Source organism: Clupea harengus, chromosome 8 (assembly GCF_900700415.2).
Source record: "Clupea harengus chromosome 8, Ch_v2.0.2, whole genome shotgun sequence".
In the NCBI taxonomy this organism is placed as follows: Eukaryota; Metazoa; Chordata; class Actinopteri; order Clupeiformes; family Clupeidae; genus Clupea; species Clupea harengus.
In genome coordinates this window covers 25669725-25680104 of record NC_045159.1, presented here as the reverse complement: position 1 = coordinate 25680104, position 10380 = coordinate 25669725, and the positions used below count along the sequence as shown (strand labels likewise).

Sequence of the window (10380 nt, the reverse complement as noted above, 5' to 3'; positions counted from 1 at the left end):
GATAATCACTTTTCAAAGATGAATGTAGCTGAACTATCAGTAAGCTACTGCAAAATGTAGTTAAACTACCAGTTTACTTGTAGTTCACTACTCCCCAAAACTGAATATGAATACCAGACTCCCCCAGTTCTGCTGACCAGTTCCTCCAGGGATGCGGATAAGCGTGGGTTGGGGTCAAGGATATGGAGAGACGAAGACAGGGACACGAGAGCCAAAGGAGAGTCGGGGTCAGGGAGAGGGGGAATAAGACGGAGAAAAAGAAGGAGGGAAGAATGATGGAATTGATGGAAGATTGAAGAAGTGAAGTGGAGTGGCTCTCTGTGAATGTTCATTAAGAAAGCAATCGATGTGCTTCTCTTTTCAATAAAAGCATTTCTTTTTTTTTTGTGCCTTCCCCTCACATCAGTTAAATTTTGCCCCCCTCTCGTCTCTATAGTCCCTTCATTCCTGCTCTCCTTCAAACCCTCACCACTTCTCTGCAGGCTGGGGACCCATTTAGATCACATATTGGTCCAACACTAACAGGAAGAAACATGGAGACTTGTTACCATAGTAACATCATTTTTGTATCTCACCCCATATAGATTTTTGAAAAAGCAGATTATTATTCATTGTCGGCTATATTATCCATGGACAGTCTCTCTTTTGGACAATTTAACAAATGTCTATTAATTCCGCTGTTTTTCTTTGTATAATTGACCCTAATATGGTGCTGGTGCTAGTGCTGTATTGCCAGGCTAATAACTGGATGTTGCTGTAATTCATGGCTATATTTACACACAAGAGTAGAGGCAGTACATCCTGCGCTGTTTCCTACCCCAGAGGACTAGCTAGCTGTATGGCCTGAAGGAACTCCATTTAGTCACAACATGGTAACATTAATTAAAGAGAGAACAACATCTGACAATTTATTCAAGCGAAATTTTTACTTCAAGAGTACATTCTTAAGCAGTGTCAAATGTTCCTATCTAATAAAGCTATTCTGGCGTTATTAAGTATTTTAGAATGTGAGCTTGGTTTAAAAAAAAAAAAAAAACCTGTAAAATCTGAGAACACAGCCTGTTAATCCCTCCAAGACTGAGGAACAGGAAGCTGCTTACCAACCAACAAATGGGTACAGATAAATTAATAACAATTAATCTAAAAGCCATTACCAAACAGAAACACGCATGCACACACACACACACACACACACACACACACACACACACACACACACACACACACACACACACACACACACATATATATATAAATATATTCTCACAGAGAAACTCCCCCACACATTGTGCTGTGATCAAAGCCTGACATCTGAAATCTATCGCTGTTGTGTGGTAGGATGGATGTTAGCATTAGCAGTAGGGATAAGGAAGAAAAAGAGAGATGTATATGTCTCTAATTGGAGCAACCATCATGTGCATCAGTGAGTCTATAGTCTAATAGGACACATAACCTGTGTACACACACACACTCATACACACATGAAACGCTTTATAAAATCCATTTATGCACTCCCACTCATTTGCTCCCACAGCCAGTGTGTGTGTGTGTGTGTGTGTGTGTGTGTGTGTGCGTGTGCGTGTGCGTGTGCGTGTGCGTGTGAGCGTCTGTGTGTGTGTGCGTGTGTGTGTATCTGTGGTGATCCTGCTTTCCAGAGCACATGTGTGAATACATTTGTGCCTGGGAGCTGGGGAGAGTGTGGGTAGAGAGACTAACATGGTGAGGGAGAGCCACGTACACCTCCACACGCAGCAGTCTGTGAATGATAAATGTGCAGCGCTACATGACTCAAACAACTAGAAGTTGCCCGTAAAAGCATGAAAAATGAGAAGAAAAAATTGAATAACAGATCTCTACTCTCTACTCTCTCTGCCTACATTTTAAGGCTAGGACTATGCCAGTTTTATCTGACACAGTTAGGTATCATATTCATATGCATGGGATTATAACTTTTACTACAATACAAACCCTGCATCTCCTCATCGTGTTTCTTTATTTCTCATACATATCATTTGACACATTGGTATTCGGATTTACAGTAATATTTAATATTTTGTGTCTGCATATTTAAACAAATATATGACCATATTAAGAGACATGCATTTATTCATTCATATTCTACTCTCTCTCTTACACTTTCTCTCTCTCTCTGTCTCTCTCTCTAACACACACACACACACACTATGTCACTGGATGTTTAGATGTTCCCATGTGACTGACATGCAGTCGAGTGGCCTGAGGAGTTGGGGCAGGGCAGGCTGATCTGGTGGGTTTCTCCCAGTGAACTTTAGAACACATCTCATGAATAAATGAACATTTCCTCACCAATACACACAGTTGTCAACACAGGAACATCGGGGCACAGATTAAATGACCTATACATCACAACTATTACACAGTTTCTCTTACACTGCCTCTTGTCAAGGTTTCAGTGGCAATATATTGTTCCTCTCTGTTTCTCTCTCTCTGGGTCTGTGTGTGTGTGTGTGTGTGTTTGTGCCTACAGACAAATGTGCAGGTATGTCAAGCATTTCTCAGTTCATAACTCATACGATCAAGGCGGGCCGGTGCTAAAGATACCTCACCACTCTCCTCTTTTTATTTGAATATACAGACTGAGATTCGACGGTATTCTTGATGTTTGTCTAAAAGAATTTAACGGTCTGCGTTTTTTTTTTTTTCATTACTTTATCACGCAAAAGTTTAAATCCATCACTTCAGCTATTAGTCATTTAAATGAGCCATTTGAAGTGACACGTTCAATTATACGTTTCCGAATTTGGACACTTCAGACGTTGTGAGAAATGTGAGACAAGTACAGCCATTTAGCAAATTGCATCTCATGAAGTTTAGAACTCTAAAGTGTTCAGCAACCTCATTAATACAAATAATTCCCTAATATCAATTTCTGAACTATGTCTTCAGCGAAGACTTAGCTTTCAATAAATAACCCGAACTGGAATGTAAAAGTGACAGAAACATAAAATCAAAATCATCGCTTCGTTTCCTACCATTATCCGATGCCGCTGTTTCTTGGATTTCCGGACGTTGTTGATGAAACGCCGGCCCATTTTCTTGGCATACCAAACGGACGTGAACATCCTGCCTGATCGCTGAATGCTGAGACGCCGAGGGGAACCTAACAGACAGCGCTCACCTCCCAAAATGACAAGTGAACCGAGAGAGCGTGGACCAGAGGAGAGGGCGAGCGCTAAAGGGGCGTTTCCGTAGCAAACATGACAAATGCACAAACTACTCCAGTAAAAATACAAATACGTCAGCGACTACAACTCTGTTACAAGCTGACAGCAACAACAGAAGCGATAGCCTGTGCAATCAATTCAAACAAAACAATCACACAATGCATGCAATAACGTGTAGGCTACTCGGAAAAAAAGCGTGTATAAATAGTACCACTTATATCAAGCATCGGGAGAGGCACGCGTTCAAAAGCCGACAACCAGAAAATTCCAGGGAGAAGTTATATCCGTGTCCTTCAAGGGGATGAGAGAGCCGGTAATTAATCTGATTTGAAATCAGGAAGAGCCCCGAGACCTCTCGTCAAATAGGTCTGCGTAATCCAAGACCACTCAGGAATTCCCCTTGGTAATACAAGTGAAGCTCTATGACATCCGAAGTGTCCTTTTTACGCTTTTCTGATACGAGTTCGCCCTTTTCTGCTATGCAGTTATCATACTTACCAAAGAAACTGTTCAACTGAAAATGCAAACAGCTAGAATGATCCTAGAAATAGCCTGCCAAATTTCTCCATATTTCTCCTCTACACTAGCCATGAAGTACCTGCTCTAAGCCTGGACATTCCTTGCTTTAAGCTAAGTTGCTTCCCCTCCTCTATTCCTGGCTGTGCTTTTAATGCTCAATAAGATGCAGTTAATGTTGCTGCAGCTGCAGCATCTCTCTCACTTGCTCTCTCTCTCTCTCTCTTTCCCCATGTCTTTTTTCCACACAAGTACAGAGAGGGGGGAGGGGGGGACAGACAGACCCACACACACACACACACACACACACACACACACACACACACACACACACACACACACATATATATATTATACATAAACAAAAACAAAGGCAGAGATGGGGAATAGGGAACAGGCCAGTAGCGCCACACAGCCTTCACACAGGCTTGACTGTAAGAGAAGCGTGGGGCTGATTAAGTCCCACTGCAGTGTGAAATGTCACACTTCCACTGCCTTTCCCCTCTCTGGTGCTGCAGCTGAGAAGCATTCCAATAAGCAGAGTCCCAACATCGCCGGGCCAAATGCACGGCCTGGCCCTAACAAACACTGCCACCATAGTGGTACAGGTCTCCCAGACAGTAATAATAAGATACCCTGAAATATATATATATAAAACAGATAAACAACAGAGAGAGAGAAAGAGAGAGAGAGACTGAGACTCTCTTTAAGGAATACTGTGGAATTTCTGTCCTGTCTGTCTGTCGTTCTATCTCTTCACTTAAAATACTCCCCCAAGCCATTCAAATCAGCACCAGAGACAGCAACCCAACGACTCTAAGCAAGAACGAGGGCAGCGAGACGAGTGCAGAGCAATGATAGATAGAAGGGACAATGACTGAAGGGAAAATGAATCGTTCGAGGTCCAGAGAGCATGTGATATAAAAAGAGAGGGTAAGAGACTCAAAAAAGAGGATGAGATGGGGGGGGGGGGGGGGGGGGGGGAGAGGAAAAGAGATGGAGCGCATTGCTGAAAGAGAGGAGAGTGCATCTGGTGGAAAGGTAGAGCAGTAAAGGTGACTGCCAGGGCAGAAGCAGGGTGGGGAGTGGAGGGTCATTTCTGACCGTGCAGCTGGGCTAATATTGATTTACCAATAGCTTTTTCATTGGGTTTTGTCATCGTAAACATCCCGGGCAGGCAGCAATATCGCTCTCACCTTGAAAGGGATATGAGTGGTCTCCTAAGCACATATTCGTGCACACACACTCTCTCTCTCTGTCTCATACACACACACACATACATACATACATACATACACACATACATACACACACACATACATACATACATACATACATACACACACACACACACACACACAGATATGCTGATACACACGAGTGTGAGCAGGTGTGTGGTTGTGTGTGTGTGTGTGTGTGTGTGTGTGTGTGTGTGTGTGTGTGTGTGTGTGTGTGATTGGTATGGTGTGTGTGGGGTGTGGGGAGAAACAGAGTTATGCAAGGAAGCGGGTTGCGCTGACACACTCATTTTTGGTCAACAAGACTTCACTTTGCTCTTGTATCCGCCCCCTTTTTTCCTGTCTTCTTCTATCTTCCTCTACCTCCATCTCTCCATCTCTCTTCCTCTACCTCCAATCTCTCCTTCTCTCTTCTTCTTCCTCCATCTCTCCTTCTCCACCACTCCCTGGAGTCGGCGATGCACTTCCCATGCCTGCTCTCTGCAATTCTCACACTCTTTCACTTCCCTCCCTCCATTTTTTCCCCCTCTCCGTTGATTGCCTTGGCTCTTTTATTCACACTTTCTCTCTCTCTCTCTCTCTCTCTTTCTCTCTCTCCCGTCCTCTTCTCTCCCGCTCCCCCTCTCCCAAGTGGAAAAGAAACTGGCTGGTCCCGCACAGTAATTACTCAGGAGCAGCAGGGACAAGTTTAAACATTTATTAAATAAAAGTAAGGGAAGAGGGAGAAAATGAAGATACAAGTCTGATACAGGGGACATAAAAGAGCATAGAGAAGGAGAGAGAGAGAGCGAGAGAGAGAGCGAGAGAGAGAGAGAGCGAGAGAGAGCGAGAGAGAGAGAGAGAGAGAGAGAGAGAGAGAGAGAGAGAGTGTAGGAGAGACACTGGGAGGGAAGAACAGAGCAGGAGAAATATGAGGTACTTAAGGGATACACATTAAAACTGAATCATGTAAAATTGTACCCAAAATACATAAATGAACCCTAAACTTTGGCAAAACATTAGCCTTAGAGGAAGAGTTAGCATATGAACAGTAATCAGGATGTCACAAGAGAAAGGGGTAACAACATCTCATACTGTTTAAGGTCCTGCTGCCAGTGCTAACTGGATCTTAGCAGAGAGCAATGAGGATGAACGGGGCTGCCGGGAGATGCGCAGAACTAATGGGGGATACGAGGGAGAGCCGAGTCTCTCTGCAGCCGCCGGTGGAGAGGAGGCTGTGAGGTGAAGGCGGCCAGATAAATGATGGTGGGTGCTGGGCGAGCTCGGCCTCACTGATAGGCCTATCAATCTCCACGTCTCCACCCAGCGCTGAGCAAAAGGCTGCTGCTGGGGTTCAAGGGGAATTTATAATGACACTTGCCTACATGGGAGGGAGGGAGGGAGGGAGGGAGGGAGGGAGTGGGGTCACACCAAGACTGCTCCAACACAACCACACACCCACACACAGATATACATTTATATATCAACATAGATATATTGTGCTGTCGCTCTGTACATTCTGCAGCCTTTTACTCAGGTCAGTACCCCACAACACACACACACACACACACACACACACACACACAGACACAGACACACACACACACACACACACACACACACACACACACACACACACACACACACACACACACACACACACAAACATGAATATACTGCAGCCTCCTTCTGCACTTTTGACAGCCTATTGCACAGGTCAGCCCCCCACCACAGTCATACTTACACACAGACACACAGACACAGACACACAGGCACACAGACACACACAGACACACACAGACACACAAACACACACAAACAAACAAACACACAAACACACACACACACACACACACACACACACACAGACACACAAACACACACAAACAAACAAACACACAAACACACACACACACACACACACACACACACACACACACACACACAAACACACGCTGACATACAGGCTGTCATGCTGGCAGCTGGTGTCTCTTCAGAGAGGGCCCAAAACGGGGCAGACTGTAGCACTTAGCCTCCTCCATGCTCCGGCTGTGACACAGTGATGCGCGCTGACAGATCCTCTCAGCGCTAAATAACACAGGTCCTCCTTACTCTTAGAAACACACACACACACACACACACACACACACACACACACAGCCACACACACACACACACACACACACAGCCACACACACACACACACACAGACACACACACACACACAGCCACACACACCGCCCTCAAACTGATCCCTTTAGCAACTTCACCACTCTTCCACTTCAGTGACTCCTCACTGCTCATGACCCCCACCCCCCCACCCCACACACACACACACACACACACCCAACCCCCTCCCAGTGGCACAGCAACGTGCAAGTTTTCAGCTCTTTCTCGTGTCCGTCATTCATGAAATCGCTTCACCCGTCTCTGTTCGCTCCCCACGTCATGCGTGTCCGCTAGCGTAAGTTCAAAGGCATCTGGTCATCCTGCACACCAACACTACATACAGGGGGGGTAAAAAGATTGTGTTTGATCAGTACTTATGCTCCGGGGCAGTTGACTGTACCACACTGTCCTTTCTGACAGCTTCTATAACAAGACTAGCTCCAGCAGATCCAGAGAGATTTCGTACAAGTTGCATTGAGCTACGGGGGGTTATTTAGAAGCCTCTCCGGGCACAGATGCTGCGGTTTTTATGCCATTCTCAGTTTATAGCACTACTTCACACATCAGCTATCGCAAGAAATAACAGCAACACACTGAGCATCTAACGGGGAGAATTTATGTTTGCCTCACACTGCTTATGCAAGCTGTTGGCTGAGGCCAGCTACGGGCTGTGATGAGAGAGAGACCTCTGTGCACACAACCTAAAGCCACTCTGAAGGATGAAGACGACTGTCTCCACCCTGAGGTGGATTATCCCAGTCAGACTTGAGTGAGTGATTAGGTGTTGTTAGCTGTTAGCTGATAAAAGATCCTAATAAATTCTGAGGATCTTAATAATGTTCAGTAGTTGATGACCCAAATCAAACGATAACCTGAGCACTTTTTCCGAGGCTGAAATGTTCATGCCAGAGTGCGGTTGGCCAAGAGTTCATGAGTTTGTGAGTGTGATTGCTAACTCCGCGGGGAGTGGCCATTTTGTTGGGACCTTTGGTGCGATCAGAGCAGTGTGGATGTCACAGCCTGCTGAGTGCCTCTGGAGTGTGATGGAGCCCTTCACGGCAGGAGAGAGAGAAAGAGAGAGAGAGAGAGAGAGAGAGAGAGAAAGAAAGAAAGAGAGAGAGAGAGAGAGAGAGAGAGAGAGAGAGAGAGAAAGAAAGAGAGAGAGAGAGAGAGAGAGAGAGAGAGAGAGAGAAAGAGATGGCAATAGAGAGAGAACAAGTGAGAGAGGGGCAGAGGGAGAGGGAAAACAAGAGAGAAAGAGAGAGGGAGGGGGAAGAGAGAGAGAGAGGCAAACAGAAAGAGAGTGTGTTCCTGGGTTGGCAGTCCAGTCACCGCACCCTTCAGCCTCTGCACTGCCACACACACACACACACAACTCTGCTGACACACACACGCACACAACTCTGCTACCACACACACAACTCTGCTACCACACACAATTCTGCTAACACACTCTCCATCTAGCAGCTTCACAATGAGAGAGGGATGACTGGACCCAGAAAGAGAGAAAAAGAGAGAGAGAGAGAGAGAGAAACAAGTTTCTTATGAATAAGCATCTGTCTCTCTGAACTCCTCTTCTCCCGCACCTACTCCTTCAAATCTTTTGCATTTTTGTGCTCTCTCGTGTGACACCTACTTCAAAAGGGCCTTAAATGTCAGTAGCGCTAGTGCAGTAGCCAAGGAAACCTCTGTCTCAATCCCTGGCTGAGAACTGGGGAGCACAGGTGTAAAATATAATTTGTGTGTGTGTGTGTGTGTATGTATCTGTGTATGTGTTACATGTGTATGTATTTGTGTGTGTGTGTGTGAGTGTGTGTGTGTGAGTGTGTGTGTGAGTGTGTGTGTGTGTGTGTGTGTGTACTAGTAGAGTAAAAACGAAAACATGAGAAAAGTTCAAAAAGTCATAATTAACTGAAACTGGGTTCATATCATGATGACAATTATTCTCATAGCAGGAGCGTTCATATTCACTGTTAACATTCACTGTCGCCATTAAGCATGGACGTGTGTACTTAAAGTGAAACACTGCCCCCTACAGGTGCTTTACAGCCCACACAGCTGAGGTTTCAGTCGTCAAACAGGACAAAAGTGAACAGATTTCGTGGATTCCACATACCTCAATGACATTCACAACAACCTCTTAAAGATGCGGTCCGCGATTCAGTTCCGGTTTCGCAAATGGTTTGTGAAATTTGAGCTCAACAGCCAATCAAATTACACCCTCCTGAAGCACTGTGTTGATTGGCTGGGTTGTTTACAGCCCATTCCAAGCCACTATGTTTCTCCCCATGCCACTCTTGAGAACCCAAAGGAGCAACTTGCTGAATTTGGCAAAAAGCCTATTGGATTAGAATCGCGAACTACACCTTTAAGCATATATGAAAGCCAGGCCCTCATAAACAGAAATCAACATAAATGAGCCTACAAAGGTACCCATACTTACTAAAAAGTCATCTGTTGTCTGCTAAGGCCCCAAAGACTATGTGTTCATGTCCACTCATTCCACAACCTTAGTATGCTTCTTCCAGCAGTACGTAGTGCATTCTCAATCACAGTGAGATGGAGCACCATAGCTACATATCAATCTGTCCTCCTCTACAGACGTGCACCTGGAAATGGCTTCTTGTCATTCATTTTTCCAAACCTCTGGCAGTGCCTCATGCATACAAATGAAGCTCCAGGCTGCCATTTCACTGGGCACAGGGGGGAAGAGAAGCCATGACAGAGCTTGGGTACGCACACGCGCCGGTGCTGGAGCAATCAGACGTAAGGAACAGCATAGAACATGGCGGACGAGGGCTTTAAATACCACTAATTGCAGCATCAATAATTGAGCTGTTTCTGGTTCACCACGTCTCACATATGAAACGGGAAAGTACTAGTGCTAAGCATCCAACTCTAGATTACTCACACTCACTGACACTAGTCCAACTCCACTTTTCTCGTCCATTAAAGGTATGGCAACTTAAAGGTAAAAATAACTTACAACACTGGAAATGCCTCATATAGCATGTGTACACACATATACATACATTTTCTCATCTTATATGATCATATACAGTAGATATGCAATGTAGTCAAGGGCAAGATCTAATCAGACAACAACCAAGGTTTCAAGATGATGATAGTGATAATACATGTTGTAATAGTGATAATGATAGATCTTGAGGATGGGATTTGATGAATGTGCTTCTTGAAGAATGACACCGGACAGGACACCACATAATTGACAGACATGGATGACCACAAGAGGATGCCAAGGGTGAAACAATTTC

At 45.0% G+C, this 10380-nt stretch overlaps 1 protein-coding gene across 5 annotated transcripts in view; it reads right to left on the bottom strand.

Annotated features, from left to right (window-relative positions):
• The window catches only part of LOC105906628 (disks large homolog 4), a 79788-nt gene that overhangs the window by 32539 nt on the left and 36869 nt on the right, over positions 1-10380 (bottom strand). The window contains exon 1 of one of the 5 annotated variants that reach the window (XM_042708569.1): positions 3012-3478. The exons of the other annotated variants lie outside the window; for them this stretch is intronic. Coding sequence (XP_042564503.1) covers positions 3012-3101 — 90 coding nt within the window. The 5' untranslated portion in view covers positions 3102-3478. Of the gene's footprint in view, positions 1-3011; positions 3479-10380 lie in introns of those variants that run through there. 5 annotated transcript variants of the gene reach the window in all.